We start from the raw sequence: 19,587 nt of genomic DNA, 5'->3' as shown, positions 1-19,587 counted from the left end.
ATTTAATACGAGTAACTTAGCCATCGGTCTAGACAAAGCTATGCGTGAGAAGAAAATAATTCTATTGTAAATTGAAATTTTTAAAAGATGGGAAGAGCTTATACCTCAATGCAATCTGCAAAGGTTCATTGATGGAAAACAGGGAGCAAAGGTCCCACAGACATTTCAAATCAATACCTATCTATCGTTTGGGCGCAAAAGCAAAGGCATTTTCTTGTAGTATTTTGTGTTTATTATGTTAGAAAAGTGAAATATCACTGATTTATTTATGTATTTACTTATTTTACAACAAAACGATATGCATAGGAGATGCCTGTGTGCTGGAGCTGCACTCCTCCTCTGCAGCCTGTGTAGGGTGCTAGGGCCCGTAGCCATGAAGATGTGGCCACCCATTGCCACCACCCTGCAAACTATAATGTAGAAAATGTTCGGATACTTGTTGCCGCAGTCAGTAATTAATGCTGTGTATTGGGCTTTGAATGTTAGTTCTTAAGATGCTAAAGTCCATTTGGCATTAACATTGCTTTTTGTGGAACCGTCATTTATGAAACTGCCAACCATGTGTGAAGGTTTTTACTTGTTAAAATAGTTGCTCTTCTTGGTACATAATTTATTGCCTTGTTTCATATACTGAAACGTTCACCTGCACAAGAGTTGTCTCAGCTGTACCTGGCACTGCAGGTGTGCGAAGCTTGAAACTAACTTTTTGTGTAGGCCACGCAGTCTTCACCCAACGGTGTTTCATAAACCAGTACTAGATTAGCTTTCATCTCTTCCTCTTCTGTCTTTGCAGGCACTACAAGGGCTCCCCGGGATGGGGAAGTCCCAGGGGTGGATTATAATTTCATTCCTGTTGAACAGTTTAAAGCACTGGAAGAAAGTGGAGCCCTGCTAGAAAGTGGAACATATGATGGTGAGTTGTGTAACTGGAACATAGACTTATCAGAGCAGCAATAAAGGCCTGGAGGAATTTATTGCATCTCTAAAGTCCAGGCTGTTTGTCTCATCAGGGCACCTTGTACTCAGAGGTGACAAATGAATATAGCATTGTTCTCCTCCATAGGTGAGCATGTCATCTCCATTTTATAGGTGGAGGAGTTGTGGAGCAAAGTGGTTGCCTTGTTCAAGTTCACACTTCATTCAGTGCTGGAGCCAGGCCTAGCCCGCAGGCATCCTACCCATCGGCCCAGTGTTTCATCCCTGTACCTCCCGCTTCTTTTCCATATCTTTGTGCTTGTAAAACACTGAACGCCTGTACTCTGACTGCCAACAGCTACTCTCACGAAAAGTTATCACAAGTTTGTTATTTAACTGCATTCATTGTGCACATCTGTCTTTAAATCACGAGTGTGACACGTTGGCCATTTATCTTGGTCATTGTTAAGTACTGGAAAGTGTTTTGTTTTTTCTTCTGAGTTGGGGCATGCTTGCCACAAGTTGCCTCTGGGTGTACACGTTGCTTTCTGTCACTGCTCACGTGGCTCCTCCTGGACTGAGTAGCAGCAGTGTTTTTGATGACTCCGTCCCTATTTGTCAGGTCATTTTAACCCTTTGGTGCCAGACCCTGGCCTTGCAGTACCCGACTGCCTTCTGAGCAGAGGAACTTTTCCAAGCTGTGGCGGCGCTCTCAGCCCACGCTTCCAGAGTTGTCCAGGCCTTGGTGTAGGACTCAAGGCAGTCTGATCCACGTGGGCGGTCCCGTCTGTCCAGGTAGCATCCTGGTGAGATCAGCAGGGTCTCAAGCTGCACAGAGTTGGAGCCTAAATTAGGAGATTGCCCAAACATGGGGAAGGCCTTTAACTAGCATCACACCTCTTGTGCTTGGGCATCATCAACGTATTGTGCCAGGTGTCTCTATTCTAGATGGATGAAGTGTCTGCAGCCTCGCTTGCGTCCTAGTTTCCCCTCTCTCTACTGTGCTCAGTGTGTATGCCACCAGGAAAAGCCTAGCATGGCAGGGCCCCATGGGTAATTAATTCTGCTTACCCACCTGCATGGGCATGCACACACTGCCATGGATCTCAGCACTGCTGTCCATCTTTTCTTCCAGCTGAGGCCTGACCCATGCTGAACAGAATGGTCCTATCTCCTCCTACACGTAGTACTCTTATATTTGCTTTTTGTGATGATGGCGCATGTTGAGCCTGATCTACCAACACCCCTGATCCTGCTCAGCAGCACTGCTGTCTGGCCTGTCACTGTGCTCTGTATTTGTGCATTTGGGCCAGATTCTCTACCACCTCCTAGGCTCCTATGTCCATTTATGCACCTAAAGGCAATTCTGTTTCACCCAGTTTCTGCAAACAGTTAGCATAAAAGATGAGTTCCACCGGATGCCCAAAAGATGGTTCTTCTTCCCTATATATAGCAGCTCACCTTAGTATGTTGCTGGTTCTTCAGCTTGTCGGAACCCATTTGAATTCTCATTCTGCCCTCCAGAGTGTTTGTAACCTTTCCCAGTTTTGTCTCATTCGCAGACTTGATCAGGAAACTGCCCATTCTTACGCTGGAACATCACTGGCTGCAGAACTGACCCCTGTGGACAGTTCTTTTGTCGAGCCATTTATACTTACTCCTTGATTGTGCTTATTCAGGCAGATATGCATCTGCTGAAGAAGAAATTCTATCTAACCCACATTTCTCCTGTTTGCTTATGACAGTGTCTCGTGAGACTATATCAAAAACGTTACCAAAGTCCACTGCCTTCTCTTCGTTCACCGAAGGTTACTTAGTCAAAGAGGGCATCGTGGCGGGCTGCCAGTGATCATCCCTTCCTTCCCTTCCAGTTTGCACACTGACTGTTCTGTGAGCACTCAAAGGATACCCCTAGCAGCTAAACCTAAACTGGTCAAGCCAAACCCAAGCTTTTGTCTCAACCTGATTCTGTGGCTTGAGCCTGGCCCTCGCTGTTCTTTTAAGAGTCGTTTCCCATGTCATGTTTTATACGTTGAAAGCAAATAGAGCTACCAAATGTTAATCCAACAGGCTTTGTGTTCATTTCTCTAATGATAATAATGTGATTAATTAAGAGGCGCTCTCTACTTGTTCCAGATCTACTCCAGAGTGTTTATTTTATTGAAAAAAACCCTGCTGAATCTTGTGACGTAGGCAAAATATTAAAATGAAAATGTGTTCTTTATCCTCGGGCAAAGTTCAGTATAGAATTGTGTTATTAATGTCTTTAATTTGCAGGCAAATTGTCAGATGAAGATATAGGATAACAATTCTAAAAAATCAAGGCAGTTTGGGGTGGGGGTTAAATTGCTTTTGTGTAAATAGATATTTCATATTTCCGCACATAATGATTTTTTTTTTTTTGGCTTCAACCTAGGCTGCATGTTACCCCAGATTAACTAATTACTAAATGCTATGTGATTAGAATAGAATTTATTTTGATTTTCATCGTTACCCTCCTCTCTACTCCTGGCTTGTTCTGCCATAAGTCTGGTTCTGGGTCATTAGTGAATGCAAGGTAAAATAACAAATCAGTCTTTTGATTTGGAAACCTGTGTAGAGCAGTCATCTGGAATTAAATGTATTATACGCAGCTGTACAATAGCAGCATTAACAAAAATATAGTGAAGCAGCGTATTACGGTTTTCTGAGCATTCATTGCTGCTGATGATACTGATGCCTTATGAAGTGCAATAAGTGTCCTATTCATTCAGGTGTTTCACAAAGAACCGCGTTACAGTGACAACAGAATAGGTACAATAGCAGCAGAGACCTTGACCAGATATCAGTGCTTCTCATTATTACCATCTCTTCTTCAATACTAGGCAATTTCTATGGCACTCCAAAGCCTCCAGCAGAACCCAGCCCCTTTCAGCCAGACCCAGTGGATCAAGTTCTTTTTGACAATGAGTTTGACACAGAATCCCAGAGAAAGAGAACCACCTCAGTCAGCAAGATGCAAAGAATGGACAGTTCTCTCCCTGAGGAAGAGGAGGAGGAGGAGAAGGAAACAGTTAATGGAAGCGGAGGGCTAGGTCAGTAACAAAGGGAGCAATTCCCTGCAGTATTTCTGGAATGAATTAACTCAGCTGTGGCAGATGCCACAGCTTCGGTGGTGGTGGTGGTGGAGCCACAGTTTAGCCTTGCTTGAACTGCTCCTTTAAGGATTTCCCTGGACTCTGTAGTGCTGACTGCTTCTTGGCATCAGGGGGTTTTGTAGGCACATCATATTTTGCTTTATTTTGAAACTAAGTTTTATAGGCCCCAGCACACATTCATGCAGTGGAGCAATGGGACCTGATCCGAGCAGTCGTGCCTCCTGCTGTGCTGCACATGCATGGTAGGGCCTGCAGCTTTGGCGCTGGGGATCAGATCCCAATTGCACCATTACTTCTTGCCAGTGCAGGGGGAGCCCAGGATCGTGCACCAACAAATTGAAAGTTAGGTGTCCGCAGCAGGAGTAAATCAGTGCGCTTCCTGGGGTAGGACCAATGCTGGAGCCAGTTCTGTTTTTCTGTTTTGTTTTTTTTTTGAGGTCCCAGCGCACTTTTTTTTCTTTTATAAGGACCCCCAGGATCCAGAAGAGTTCCCCTGATCCCAAACCCTTGCACTTGAGACATCAGAAAATCACGTGTCCTGGCGCACAGACCCTGGGATCATGGAACCGTTCCATGAGCCCTGAATCCCTGTGGCTGGAACGTGACAAGTGCTTGGAGCTGCAGAACAGGCCAGTCACCCTGCTGGGTCATGGGGAGCCCCTGGCTATGACCCAGCACCCTGGCCCAGCTGATGGGCTCTCCTCAACTCAGCACCCTGAAAGCAGCAGGCTGCAGCCTCATGCAGGACTGCACCACGTGACTATCAGCCTCCAGACACAGGGGAGCAGGCAGCCAGCCTCAGGCTCCCCCAGCCACTTGTTCAATTTAAGGCACAATGCAAACCAGCCACAAATGTATTACACACATTTTGTGGAATAATTTGATGGCTGGTTTTCCATTTCCTCATGCCATTAATTGCCTGAACATGTGGCCAGGTTACAGGTTAACAGATTACTCGCCTCTTAAGTGTAACGTCTGCCAAGGGCCAAAAATAAGTAGCTGCTCTGTTGGCCAGATGTGCAGTGGCATTGTCAAATGGATATGCAGGCCACCATGAGGGGCATAATCAAAGAGGCAGAAACCGGTCACAGAAGGGTGCATCAGCCAGTCGTGTGGACTTGAAGGAAAAAATCTGTAAAGCAGTCCTGCAAGCCAGGGAATTGTGTGGGTTTAATGAGAATAAATCACACTCCACTAAGTTGGTCGTATCATTTGATAAAATTACTGTGTTTGAATCCTCTGTGAGGCATTTTATGCTGGTCCCTCACACTCGTGCTATGAAATGTTGGGATTTCACATGGACCCAAAAACTTAACTGAAGCGATTTAAACACCCAGTGGTACTAAGGAGCAGTGCATTGGACCTAGAGCAGAGCATCCACTGAGGTGCTGCAGAGACTGACACAATGCCTTGTTCTCATTAACCTCGTTACTACTGATCCCCACTGGTGCAACCTGCACAGCCAGTTTGCAGATGATGCCACATCTCCCTAGTCCTTGGAGTTCTCCTTTTTAAGTGCTAGCCTGGCCTATCGTTGCTTAGCTGCAGAGCTGAGAATCACTGTGCAAAGTGGCCAGGCGAGAGGCCACAATCATTTGTTACACATGTAATCACGAAACTGAGGTTATTGATGTGGGTGTGGAAGCTCAGGTACTTAAATTGTTATTACTTGGAGCCTTGCTTGCCTCGCCAGTTTGGTTCTCACACCATGTCTGGGTATGTGGAGAATGATGGTGGGATGGATTCTCTAATGGGTAGCACAAATGCTCTTCTCTCGGCTAGGAAATGCAATGAAATAGTCTACCTGGACTTGCTCCAGTGTTGATTTTTCAGCCTAAGCTCAGACAAACAGTGCAAGGCTAATGCTGCTTGGCACAGGAAGAGCAGAACTCGATGTGTTCATGTCTGTTTTTTAAAGTTAGTAGAAGGAGAATATAGATAAAGTACGGGTGGGGGGGGAGAGGGCTTGGCCTGAGCTCAGAACTAGAGTGAGAGAGCGGTTCTTTGTGAGCAGAGCAGCATGGAAATCTGACAGACTGCGACACTGTCCTTTGAACGATTGCAGAAAACAAAGAGAAACTTTCGGATTCTTCCGACTGGATGAAGCCTGTTCCTAGTTACAACCAGACAAGCAGCTCCATGGATTTCAGGAATTACTTGGCACGGGATGAGACTCTGGAGCCTCTCCCTAAGAACTGGGAGATGGCCTACACGGACACTGGCATGATCTACTTCATCGAGTGAGTAGAAGCTTGTATCGGCATGGATTGAATTCCCTGTCCCAGGCTCACAAGACCTGGTTATTTCTGGAGATTTCTGCTTACTTTATAGAACCTCTTGCCTGCCCCTGTTTATCGATGATATTTTTTGTGCAAAAACAAGATCTGTCTTGCTTTGAAGGCTCACGTGCCCCTGCTGCATATTCCTCTCTGAATGTCACCAGCCCTGTGTGCTTGATTTCAGAGAGGCTCCCATCGAGGTAATTATAATGTCACACGGTGACGTCAGCTGAGGAATAGGCTACAGAAGCGAGAAAAACTTCAAAGCACCCCTTCTCTGTTTTCATCCCAGCAGCTTTCCTTATCTGTCAGCAGCATAGGTGGATAGTCAAACAAGTATCTTGGCTGTCGCACTTGGGGACTCCATTGTCAGGTTTTGTTGTGTAATTTTTGTTGTCGGCATAATGCAGACGAGGAGACAGTTCACGTAAATACAAGTAGCGTGATACTGTCAAGTGTGTCTGTATGAATGCATTTGTCAGGAGAGCGTCACCCTTCCATAGGCAAACTCAGTTGTTTATGTTGTGTGTTATGTGGATGACATGCGGTACAAAGCCGGGCTTGTGCATTGTTAGCTGGATAAGTATCTAATTTTATGTATGCTTTTACTTTGCTCTCTTCCTCTGGAGTCAAGGGGGTTTTGCTTATCCTTTCTGCTCTGCATGCACGCCTCTTTTGAAATGGAATGTGTGTTTTGTTTCATCTTGTTTTTTTAAATCAAGATGCTCATGGAATGGGTAGGAGCCTGTTCCATGAATTTTAAAGTACAGTACCAGAGTCCACTGAGGCGTAAATATATGCAGAAGGTGAAGGACTTTTTCTCCAGATAAAAGTATCTGATACCCCCGACACGATATGTTTGTCAGAGCTTTCGACGTAAAGTTCTGAAAGACCTTGTTATGCTGTGTGAGCTAGCAAAGAAGTATTTTCTGTTGAGGACTTTGTGCTTAGACTCTGATTTAATGCACATTTACAGGGCAGAGCTAGAAACCCCTGAATAACTGGGGGTGTTCGGGCAGTATCAACAGACCTGATCTAAAGCACCATTTTTGGATGCAGCTATAACGTTTAGGAGCTGGTGCTCTTTATCTTGGAGTTAACGTACGTATCTCATGATCCTGTCATTGCACTGATAACTTCTTTTCATGGAAGAGTAAAACCACTGATCTTGCCAAATCGCTGGCAGTTTCTTACACGTTTTGGGGCAGAGTGCGTTCTCTCTGCACACGGGCGCCGCAGTTGTGAATTTTCAAAGTATTTGGGGGACAACTTAAGTTAGTTTTTTTTATGCAGGCTTCATTTTTTATGCCTAGCTTGTTTTCGCCAGGACTCTGCAAAGCTATTTTCGTGGTCGTCCTGTTGCAGAGGTGGTATTTAGCACCTTACCCAAGAGCATGCAATTTTTGCTATCTGTATTAATTTTTTAAAACCCAGCTGTTCAGCAGAGGTGCTGTGGATCTCTTCTGATGAGAACAAGAAGGGACTTGTTTGTTCAGTGTGCGTTTGTCGCTGGGTCTGTTTGTTCTGTGCCGAGCTTACGCATCCACCCACGCAGTGCCACAGAGCCACTAAATTCCTCTGCATGTGTGAGGTGCGCTGAACACGGGGATACGAAATTTTTTTTGACAGCTGTAACCTAGGTTTGCTTCACTCCCAGCAGATCTGCTATTTTGATATTGAAGCTGCATATACCACAGTTGTGAACACAGTTTTGAAATAATTTTGACTGCAGACTAATGTTTGCGCCTTCGACCTCCCCTGTCATGGCTGTACAGAACAGCCGCCAGTATACTAGTACCTTTGACACTTCAGTGTCACCTCTCTGAAGTGGTGTTTTTGGATGTGATAGGGGTGAGAACAGTCAGTTTGCTGAGCCAGAGGCAAGGATTTGTACACAGAAGCAAACTTCTGGAGAGGAGTGCTAACTAACAACAAGCGAATCCTTCCTTGGGAATTTTTTCCTCTTTCTTCTTCTGTCTCTTATTGCTTTTTTTTTTTCCTGATTGGAATGTCCTTTATCCCATAGCCATAACACCAAGACAACCACCTGGCTTGATCCACGGCTCTGTAAGAAAGCCAAAGCTCCAGAAGACTGTGAGGATGGAGGTGAGTTGTACAGCATCTTCTCTTCTGTACTCCGTGCTTGCATGTCCAAGTTTCACAACTTCATCCTTGTGATAACATGTGAACAGGAGAGTTTATGAAAGCGCTGAACCCGGCCGTGGGTAAGGGATTAGTTTCAAAGACTTCCTTTGCTGGTAAGGGGTAACCAGGCCGTTCGGCCTAAAACAGGGATGTACTTATGTTCTTGTTGCAAAGTCTGGCTCTTCTGAAAACAAATAAATAGAATTCCCAAAGCATCAGTTGCATTTACTGATTTATGGATCAAAACTAGTCCTGTGCTACAGAAACTGAAGATTCAGTCACTTTGACTTCACTCCCAGAGGGACTGACTGTCTGCGGGGTATGCCAGGGATGCATCCTTGAGCACTTTAGAGCGTCTTTCCCTTATCTATATTGTATTTTATGTGACGTTCCATATCTGTGGGTATCCAATCACTTCCTAAAAAATCTCTGTATGGGTGGGGCTGTCTCAGTCAGGGTGTGGTAGGCAATGGTCGGGCTCTATGCTTTGGATGCGGAGCAGCCAGATGAGAGGGTTTTATGTTATTTGTGAGTTCAGGATCTCTGAAGCCATTCCACATTTTAAGCTTCAGTGCCTTATTTCTGTTGAGATTGAAGCCCCAAAGCATAACACAGTGTATAATTAAGATAAACGTCTATGCTAGCACATTCAAAAATAATTAGTCTCTTTTATGTATATTTGAAAATAAGAGTTTTAAGGAAAGCCTTGAACCTTTCTGTTGTCCCGCTGCCATCTCAAACCCTGTCTAAGTTAATTTGACTTAAATGTGTTTTTGTTTCTATTTGTTTTCATGTGCATAATCAGTCAACACAAGCACTAGTCTTTGTGGCAATGTATGAATTCGTTTTGCTTAAGCTATTCCACGTCTTCTGTGGTGGCAGAGCTTCCATCAAATAAGGCTCGACGTGGGCTGAACATTGACATAATTCTGCTACTTTGTGCAGCAGCAAAACCTCTGAAAGCCATAATCTAAGCAGGGTTCCCTGGTAAGGGAGTGATTGTCAGCCATGCTGTTTTTCCCAGCAAAATCCTGTCAGTTAAAAGGAAAGGCGAATAAATGCCAAACTTCAGGACCAGTCGAGCTACCTCATTTGCAGTGTCTCAGGGCTGCAGGGATTTTGTTGTTGAATAAAATGTAGCTAGCAACTGGAGCTTTCCTTCCACAGAAGGATGCCGCACACTGCTGGTGCTGGTACCCAAGGAAGGGGAAGAGTCGTCCATTTGAGTTGTGTGGACAAGCTTGGCTTCAGCCTGACCTAGGCCATGCCACAGCTCCTGATTGTCAGGCAAGAGTACTCTGCTCCTGACCCCTCGGTGTGTCACCAGCTGCAGCTTCCCCGCTGATCACACCTGCGGGGTGAGCCAGAGGGAGCACGCCTGTCTTCAGGAGCATCGGCCTAGCCCGTTCACAACAGTCGAGATAAAAGTCGTCTAGAAATTGTGTGTGGGCAGATCGTGCTGATACCAACAGCATCTGTAGCTTTCTCGCTTCGCTGTAGATTCCGGCCTCCCCCCTTGCCTTGGTTTTCTCCGTTAATACAGGACGCTCGATTCCTCTGACAACATGTCCCACACCAAGTCCAAGAGGCTTTTGCTCTTGCTTTCCAGTCCTCTTGTACCCAGGCTGGCTTTTAAAATTAATATAGTCAGCATCAGCTCTGATGCAGGAGGTTGATCCACTGAACGAGGTCTAGAGGAGCCGGGACGGGCACCTGGCGGGGGTCTTATGACGCCTGCCACCCCCCGCGCTCCTTCCTGCCCGTGGCAGGGGTCGGACTCGATGATGTGCCGAGGGCCCTCCCGGCTCGTTGGTTCTATGATTCTGTGAACTAACAAGCGGGCAGGAGATACCTGAGGGTGACCCCCTGTCACAGTACGTGACCATTCAGGGGGTGTAGAGGAGCTGACCTGTATTTATGACTGTGTACCTCTTCTTGCGTCAGGGCTTGCACACTGCGACTCTGAGCTGTAAGAACCTTTGCAGCGATCGGCCTCCGGGCAGATCCTGCAGACAGTTGCAAGGCAGTGAAGCGGTTTATACAGCCAGTGAAAGAAAAATGTTCTGCAAAGCTTGGTCTGCAGCAAATGTCGCCTCTGTCACAGGAGTCTACAGGGTCTCGTCCTCCTGACTTGGGCAGCCTGACAGCTGTCTGTTCATAGGCCGGAGCAGCTGCCTCGTAGTGCTGCTTATTAAACCTATGTAAAGCCCACCACGGGATAAAAAGGGCATTTTAAAGAGAGATGCAGGGTGTCCCGGTGAACAACGCGTAAGTGGATGGCGCGCTGGGTTATTTATCGAATTTTGCTGAGCTGTGCTGCTGTGAATAATTGGCAACATGGTGTCACTCGCTGAGCCTAGGGCAGCCACAAGCAACAAACAGAACCATTATGTGAAGGTGTTGTCCCTCAGAACAACGCCGCCATCTCGGCGGCGAAAGGCAACTTGCCTCCGAGGCGGGGATGGCCGACCCGTGGACGTGTGCCACAAGTGGTGCAGGCAGCTGCTGTGTGAGGCGCACGTGCCCTGGGCGCTCACTGAAGGGCGGCACCGATTAATGGTGATGCTGGTGGGTGCTTGTGTGCGGGAAGCTTGCACAGCCCCTCTCCACACGGCCACTCAGCCCCAGGCAGTGCTGTTGCACGTTAGTACGCAGGCAGTTAAAAGTGAAGCTCCGTAAGTGAACGTAGGTAGTGCAAGAGCAATGTGGTGCGACAGGCAAGGCTTTCTTAGAGTCATCTGTTCTATTGGACCAGCTCTGGGATAAACTCGGACAAACGTTCACTGCAAGACATGCTTCCTCAGGTCTCTGATCCCAGGAGGCCAGGCGCAGCGTGGTGAGAAATAGCAGAGGGCAGGCCTGAGAGGGAATCTCAGAGGCAGGAGATGTGCAGTTAGCAGAAGAGAAGCAGCTGATTACTGGGAGATCAAGGCCTATCATGAGGGAGGAGGGTCCTTGTCACCTTCCTTGCGTGGAAAGAATTCAGGAGCTGGATAAAACCTAATGTGCTATAGACCCAATGTCAGTGTTTAGGCCGTGGTCTGAGTGTCCAGCCAGCTTATGAATTCTTGTTCCCAACCTCCTAATGACCCTCAGCCTAAGACATCCTTGCCTCTCGAGTGAACATAGTAATTTATAACCGGGTGGATCTGGTAATATGAGCCTTCTACTTCCTTTACTGTAGGTGCCTGTGTGTCCTGCTCTGAAGTTTATTAAAATTTAAAACGGTTTTTAAAAAAATATCTGTCTCCCCTCTGATGAACCGCTGAGTTATAGGAAGCGATTTCCCTCTGGGAATGCGAGCACTCTGCTCATCAGACAGGCCAGTCTCAAACATTTAAAGAAACCCGGAAGACATAAATTGCACTTATATTTCCGGCACAGTCGATCCATAATCTCTCCACTCGTTTCTCCACGTGAACTCTGACATTCTCAAATGCTTTTCCATTATAGTGCAGAATTTTGTTCATTCTTCTGTTCTAATTACAGAACTGCCTTATGGTTGGGAGAAAATAGAAGACCCTCAGTATGGAACGTACTATGTTGAGTAAGTGTCTACAGTAATTATTCATTTGATAGTCATCGCATTTAGCAGAGAACAGTGAAACAGTTGATATGTAAGAAATGTAAATTGGCATGCATCTTGTTTAAGGGCTGTACGGATCCAGTGTAAAATAAGGGCCAGTTCTGGAGGCCACGAGTAAATTGTGCCCCATGCTTAAGCACTGATGTGCACGATGATGCTTGTAGGCTAACTCAGGCACATCCATAGATCTTCCAGATGGGCGGGAGCAAGTAACAGCCATAGTAGTTAACACTAGCAACGGACTGAGAGCCACAGAACAGCCTGTGCAGCAGTTGGGTCCACTCTGCTTCTGCCCCACAAATAGTCACGTGTCTTTTGCTTTTATAACAAATACAGTGGTTTGTTACAGCAGTAACTTAATGACTGTCCCAATGGGTGACTCTCTTACAGTTTATAATGCTGAGTGCAGCATACTAGTCGATAGCTTTATTCCCATTTATCCTCTAGTTTTGAGTCATTAGCATACTAATTCTCAGAGGTGAATTGGTGATGAAGGCAAAGGTAAAAGTCTACTACTTGAATGGTTGGTTCACAGAGCTTTCACTTGCCAATGCATATGGCTGCTTATTGCTACTGGCAGTGACACCCATCAGTGTTTCTGACTTGTGAAGGAGCTTGACTGAAAAATTGAGATTGAGGATGAACATCTTTGATTAAAAGGAAGAGTCAGCCTTGCGTCAGCGCAGAGTAACACGACGATGTCTATAGCATTGTAGTTGCTAGAGGTCAATGCGACCCCCAACCTTCCGAGTTCCATATTTTGCTGCTTCATAAAGCAGTTGTTGTTGAGCCATGATATTCCCACTGCCTAAAGAGAAATCATTTGCTTCACTAACTCGTAATGGGTCAGTAATTGGGTTTTCTGGAATTAGTTCCACATCATCTTTTGGCATGCTCAAATCTTTATGGATGAAAATCAGAAAAAGGGACATAACCAGAGTTCTGCATTCATTCACATGCAGGGTAGAAAAGACTCGCACCTGCTGTTACGTATTTATGTGCTTAATCCTGATTTCACCAAGGTTAGCATTGCTTACGGTGGCCTTCGTCAGCTGAAGGAATAATTTAGGGATTTGTGTTTTGGAGGAAGCTGCTGTATTGGATTTCTTGGCTTGGGAAATAAATCTTAGCTGATTACCTCTCCTCTTATGTGAACTTGACATAACTGCTCCTCTTGCCTATCCTAGCGTGATAGGCAGTCTCCCGGGGAATAAGGGAAAACCGGATGACTGCATCCTGAACAAGGGACCGAAGGGGGAAATATCCTGACACCTGAGAACTGTGCTACAAAACGCAACCCAAGGCAAAACTGCACAGTTTCCTTCAGAGTTCATATTTCATAGGCAGACGTACTTGATCTGCTGAGGTAAACAACTCAGCCAGAAGAGAGCATGAAAATTGGTGAGAAACGCCATTTTTGGAAAAACCTGAAATGCAGTTTTTCCTTTCCTGTGCCTCGTTCAGGAGTATCTACAGGCAAAAATGATCTTTTGCTTTGTGAGGCTAATCTAAAAACTTTTTGCTAAATTACGATGTCTTTTGTTGTCAAAAGTCCTTTAAAAATGCTTTAGTATGTCTGAGGAAGAAAAGCAACAAAAAATAAATGATAGCAAGCTAAGCCCAGATTGGGGTTTTTATAAGGCCTTTTGCTTTCCTGGGGGTCTCATGCTGCATTAAAAGTCCTTCAGCATTTCAAATGGAAAGGACTGAAAAAGTTATTTTTCAGATAATCTTCAGTTGTGAAATCAGAAATTGATAATCCACCATCACTGAAGCTCTTCGCCAAATGCTGCTTGGAAATTACCTGGAGATGGCTGTATGTGGATCTTACCTGTCCAAACTGATTTCCTTGCCAAATTCAGCAGCAAATAAGTGGCATGCAAGTAGTATGATCGGCTGGAAAATTTAAAACATCTACCGGCATTCTGAACAACGTGTGCAGCAAAAAGCCAGAATAATGCTGCTTCATTGAACCAGCTCCTGTACATGAGCTAGTTTTTTTAATCATTGCTGCAGAAGAGTCTCTGGTTTAAGAAATGTCTTTGTCAAAGGTTCTCTGAGAGCTTTACAGGAGAAGTGGAACAAACATTACTGCAGTCCGCCATGCTGCTGAAGTTACCTGGAGTGAAGTTACCAGGGTTAGCTACTTGCTCTTCTGAAACCTTTTTCTTTCTGTTTAGAAAGAAAACTCACTCAAGCACACATATTCATTTGGCCTTCTAAGCACAGCCTCTGAGCACTCTTGTTCTGGAAGCAGGAATGGGGAACTGGCCGGCCTTTTTGATCCCCTTTAAAAGTCATTAGGCAGAAGAAATGCTCAAATTATCCCACCCAGTTCAGAAGTAACCCATGTAGCTGATCCCACCTGGGACCAGAAGGGCTTCAGAAATGAAAAGCCAGGTAGGAGGCCTGTTTGTTCTTAGGGACCTACCGGAGGGAAAGGCTGGACTCAAAATGGGTTATTTCCTCCTCCCCTTCTTGTTTGGAACAAGGATAAAGCAGAAGATCGGCCGTTCTCTGCTCACAGCTGCCGCTGGGTCTCGAGAACGGGTGCTTCGTTGGGAAGAGGCTACGAGGTGACTGACCAGCACTTGTGGCTTTTGTTCTCCTGGAACTGCTGCATAGAGCGACCTCGGTCAAGTCGCGTAACCTCTCTGTCCCTTTACAACCCTTTGTGAATGGATACGACAGCACTGACCTGTACCTAAGGGGCCGGGGGCTTATGGGGTCCAGTCTGACAGCTTTTTTTAATATATTACTGTTCACTTTACATTTTTATCCTGTATGTTTTAAAGAAACTGCTCTTCAAAGGTAATGGGAATTAAAGGCTTTAATGTATGTTGTGTGTAGGTAATGCAAGTCATAATGGACGGTTAACGAAGGGGAAGACTTCAAGGTAAAACGTGGGTCCTGTCCAGGAGGCTGTGAAATGATTGTCAAAACGTGTTCACTATTTTCTGGCATGGAAAGACAAAAGCACAGAGTAGCAATGTGGCAAAAGGAAGAGCTTGTATTCAGCTCCAGTTATTGCCAGACATAAATTACAGATCTCCCACTAAATGGACACCGGTGTCTAAAAAACACTTATTGTAAGGTGCTTACCTTTATAATGAGACCTGGAGGTGAAATTCTGTCCTTGGATGCACGCACACAGGCCCTATATATGAATAACCAATGACCAAGTGTGGATCAAGTTCTTAATACTGAAAGAACTACAAGGCTGGGATTTTCAAAGACATCTGAGGGAGTGAGGTGTCCAAATCCCTCTAAATTGAACTTTCCTCTGGCTTCTTTGACAAACCAAATTCAAATCTAATTTGCTTTTCATCATTTGTGCAGTTTGGTTTTTGTGCTGCTTTCAGCTTTGGACAGAGATTTGACTGGTCCATATCAAATCAGTCCCATTTTCTAGTGATCTGCCCTAGCACTGGGATATGTGGAGTGCAAGTTCTGCAAAGGGAGGCTTCATTTAAAATGTGTGAATTGATTAATTTAAGTAATGTGTGTTCATTGTTATTGCAGCGTAGTTACTTGGAGTGACTGTCCATTTTTACTTTTACAAAATCTAAATTTACACTTTTTATTACCGGGCAGTACCTACAATAATATACTAGGAAAGTTGATCATTTTGCAATTCTTAGTTTATGGTCATAGGTGTTAATTTTTCTGAATGTGTAGTTGAAGGTATACACTTCCATTCCTTCACTTCCCTTGCCCCCCAGAAAAGCCAGAACCATGCTAAGCTGGTAATGAGCAGGGAGATCCCACATAACGGGACTCTTCAGAAGCTCTGTCTGGAAGCTTGATTAATCTTCTCAAGAACTGCAAGCTGCAGCTGAATCAAGAGGAAGGCAGGCGTGCACTGCTGAGATTGCATATCCTTGTCTTCCTTTTAACTGTGCAAAGCAGTTAATGCTCACACAGTCAATTGAAAGCAAATTGGATGCTGCTATTGCTTGAACTGTTGTGTGCAGGTTTGAGCTTGGGTTCATCCCATCTACAGACAGACAATAATCCCATGCTCCCAAGAAGCTTTAAGAGCTGGCTTAGCTGGGGCTCTTACAGTTGTGTCTTTCTGTTTTCTGCGTTCCATATTAAAATGCATCCAACTCAAAACTTTTGTAAAAGAAAATGGAATTTACTGAATAGCATGTCTCTTGGCTGAAATACATGATGTAAAGGCTCTTGAAGTATGAGAACATGACTGACTTTGCTTCTACAGGCATCTTATAGGAACTAAAAACTCAAGGGCTTTGAAAAGTAAATCAAAGCATCAGGATAAAAAAAATAACTGGCATAATACTTTTTATGCTGAAATTCTAACATAACATTTGTGTATTTTACAGTCACATTAACCAGAAAACCCAGTTTGAAAATCCAGTGTTGGAAGCCAAAAGGAAAAAACAGCTAGGACAGACTGATGTTGGCCCTTCCAAACCAGGTATTATTTGAAATAGCTGCTCTTCACCCCTGTTTGCTGTAAAGTACATGGAAAGCAGTCTTGAGCATGAAGTTTTATGCCTGTGTCAATATGCGTAGACCTCTCTGTTGTCTTTTTGACACTAATGTAAATATTCATGGTAGCGTTTTGTGATCCTGATCACTAGCAGAATAACAGTTTCGCTACACCAATGTGCTTTGATATCAGGACTACAAAGGTTAAACTCAGGAAATACAATCCAAGTGAAACTACTGTAAAGCGGCTGCATAACTTCCGCATTATCACTCTCAAGAGGAGTCATCCATAGCATGATGCCTACCTGAGAGAAGGTCTCCAGTGGATCTCCCCAAGGGTCTATCGTGGGTCTGGTACTGCTCAGTATCTTCATTAATCATGCAGTGGGTGGAATGAAAATGCACCCTTCCTAAATTTGTCCATTGAACCTGTAGTAGGCTGAGGACAGCTGGGACAAACCAGTCAAATGCACAGTGTACATTGAGAGAGAGAGAGAGAGAAGGTGAGGCTGCTGTACTCCAAAAAGGACCTGGGGTTGTGGCAAACCGCAAACTGAACACAGCTCAGTGTGCTATTGTAGGGGGGGGAAAAAAACTCTTTAAAAAAAAAAAAAAAAGCCAATAGCATATTGGCCAGTATTAGCAGAGGGGTTGCAAGTCCCAAGATGTGATTCTTCACTCTATTCACTTTGGGTAAGGTTTCACCTTACACATACTCTGTCCAGATCTGGGCATCGTACTTCACAAAAGGCCTGGGCAAATGAAAATGTCCGGCAGGGAGCAAGAAAAATATTAGAGGTCTAAGAAATACGACTTATGAAGAAAGGTTAGAAGAACTGAGGTTATTTAGTCCGGAGAAAAGGAGGATGAGGGAAGGGATTTGATAAGGGTCTTCATATAAAGAAAGGGTGCTTATGAAGAGGATGATGATGAACTCTGTGTGTCCATGTGGAACAGGACAAGAAGCAGTGGTCTTAAATTACAAGGGGAGCTCACTTGCATATTAACGTATCTAAGTCATGAGAGTCATTAAGTGCTAGCACAAGTTACTGAGAGAGGCAGCAGAATCGCTATAATTGGAAGTCTGTAAGTGCGTGGTGGATGAGCGCTTTGGGGCTGTTGAGACGGGTCTGATTCTGCTTTGACCTGATTCTGCAGGGCTTGGATTACATGACCTCCTGAGGTCCTTCCAGCCCTACATTTTTCTACAATACTGTGATTTTTAAAAAAAATTAGCATTACTGTCATTTTGGATGCTTAATTCTGCAAACTTAATGCTGCTTAAATTGAAGTTGGTAGCTTTTTGCAGGCTAGCTTACTGGCTGTACAGTAGACACTAGTCAGCATGGGTCAGTTTGTACCTGGCAATCATCATTTAGAAAACAGTAGACTTGACAGGTTGCATTTGGTCAACTCTGCTAGTGCCCGCTAGTACTGTGGGTGGGATAAGCAGCTCTGTGTGTACATTGTATGATGGTAAGTATGGAGTCTGAGAAGTCTATGGCAGTACAAGCTCATCCTGCCACTGACCGGTCCATTCATTGTCCTCGGGAGCGTGGGGGATTTGGAGTGGTTTTTGCAGTTGGAATTGACCTGAGACCTCGAGGCTTCTTAAGCAGCATAAAACATCCTGAAGCCTGTTGTTTTCTGCAGCTCAAATAGCCATAAGCTACAGCTTGGGGGACGTGGGGGGTGAAAGCTTTAGCTTCAGCTCTGCGACTGGCCGCTTTGTGACCTGCCCGAAAGATCGAACCTCCCTGTTCCTGTAACCTAGCTGTTGGTGGGGGATGATGATCATGGCCCACTCCACAGGGAGCTGCAAGGGTTGCCCTATATTTGAGTATGTAAAACCGAATGTAATTATCTCCAGTATGCCTGTGGTCATCTGTGTACACGTGCCACGCCTGAGGGAATGCAGATGTGCTTTGGAGGGATTGCTGCGTTCTTCAGCATGCAATTCTCACTTGCTCCAAACGAATCAAAAGTATGTTTTTAACGCAAGCAACGGCACGGAATTTCTCCACTGGCTTTAGCCAGCCACCATTTCAAAACAGTGTCGGATTTGTTATGGGAAGTGTAGTGTTTTTCACTCAAGTAATTCAGAAACTGCAGGAGGGGTCTAGTTCAACTTCAGAACACCCCGTTGCACCCCACTCTGTTTCACAACCCAGTGTACAGTCACAGTCACCTTGTTTGGTACTTGCTGTAGCTGCCTGCGTTTACTAGCAGGGTCACTTCCTAGCAGCATTGCTGTTGATAGTGTGTGGAATTGTTTTTGTGCAGAACCAGACAAGTCTGCCTTCACTAGAGACCCAGCCCAGCTCGCAGGAGCTCTCATACGGACATCGTTGAAGAAAAGTGCTATGGGATTTGGCTTTACGATCATTGGTGGGGACAGACCTGATGAGTTCTTGCAAGTGAAGAATGTGCTGAAAGATGGACCTGCTGCACAGGACGGGAAGATGGCACCAGGTGACTTTCCATTTCTCTACACTTCATTTCATCACTGTTGCTTGGCTAAGAGAGGGGGGCCCTGGGGAGTCCAGTGATTCCATCCACGGGCATTCGTTGTGAAGCAGGTCCCCAGCACTCTGCTTTATCGGACCATAAATCAGTGTCTGAAGCCCTAACATGGAATAGCAGTAAATGTTTTAATATAGATCCAAGTTTAGGACATTTCTGGAGAGCTCATTGGCTCGGTGTACTGCAGATATTCAGGTACACGTTACCGAATACTGCTGTCACAGATAGCGCCCGCCTGAGCCCCAGGCAGCAGACGGCCTAATCAAACACCGTTCTCAGGCGGCTGCAGCAGAGCAAGGTACAGTGGGAGTCAGAAGGCGCAAATATTATGTTGTAATCATTCTTTGACCTGTATGAAGCAATCCAAAGGTAAAACCTAGCTTCAGTAGCTTGGCGCAGATACCAGTTGCCCTTTGCAGGGTTTGTTCTGTGAGCTTTGCCTAGTTATTTAGCTGTTACTAATAAAACTGGTGCCGCTTAAGAGCTGAATTTGTGCTGTTATCTTTTTTGAGATTGAACAGGGTCCAGGTTCTGGATGTTGAGATGG

At 45.1% G+C, this 19,587-nt stretch overlaps 1 protein-coding gene across 2 annotated transcripts in view; it reads left to right on the top strand.

The window, feature by feature from the left end:
• Positions 1 to 3,826: 3,826 nt before the first annotated feature.
• The window catches only part of MAGI3 (membrane associated guanylate kinase, WW and PDZ domain containing 3), a 49,713-nt gene continuing 33,952 nt past the window's right edge, over positions 3,827 to 19,587 (top strand). For both annotated transcript variants that reach the window (XM_019546807.1, XM_019546808.1), the window contains exons 1-6: positions 3,827 to 3,989; positions 6,118 to 6,292; positions 8,358 to 8,437; positions 11,966 to 12,023; positions 16,409 to 16,503; positions 18,801 to 18,989. In XM_019546807.1, the coding sequence (XP_019402352.1) occupies positions 3,911 to 3,989; positions 6,118 to 6,292; positions 8,358 to 8,437; positions 11,966 to 12,023; positions 16,409 to 16,503; positions 18,801 to 18,989 (676 nt within the window). In that variant the 5' untranslated portion in view covers positions 3,827 to 3,910. The remainder of the gene's footprint in view (positions 3,990 to 6,117; positions 6,293 to 8,357; positions 8,438 to 11,965; positions 12,024 to 16,408; positions 16,504 to 18,800; positions 18,990 to 19,587) is intronic.

This window comes from Crocodylus porosus, unplaced genomic scaffold (genome assembly GCF_001723895.1).
Source record: "Crocodylus porosus isolate Cpor-Errol unplaced genomic scaffold, CroPor_comp1, whole genome shotgun sequence".
NCBI classification, from domain to species: domain Eukaryota; kingdom Metazoa; phylum Chordata; order Crocodylia; family Crocodylidae; genus Crocodylus; species Crocodylus porosus.
The sequence above is the reverse complement of the archived record's forward strand: the minus strand, read 5'-3'. Positions and strand labels throughout refer to the sequence as shown.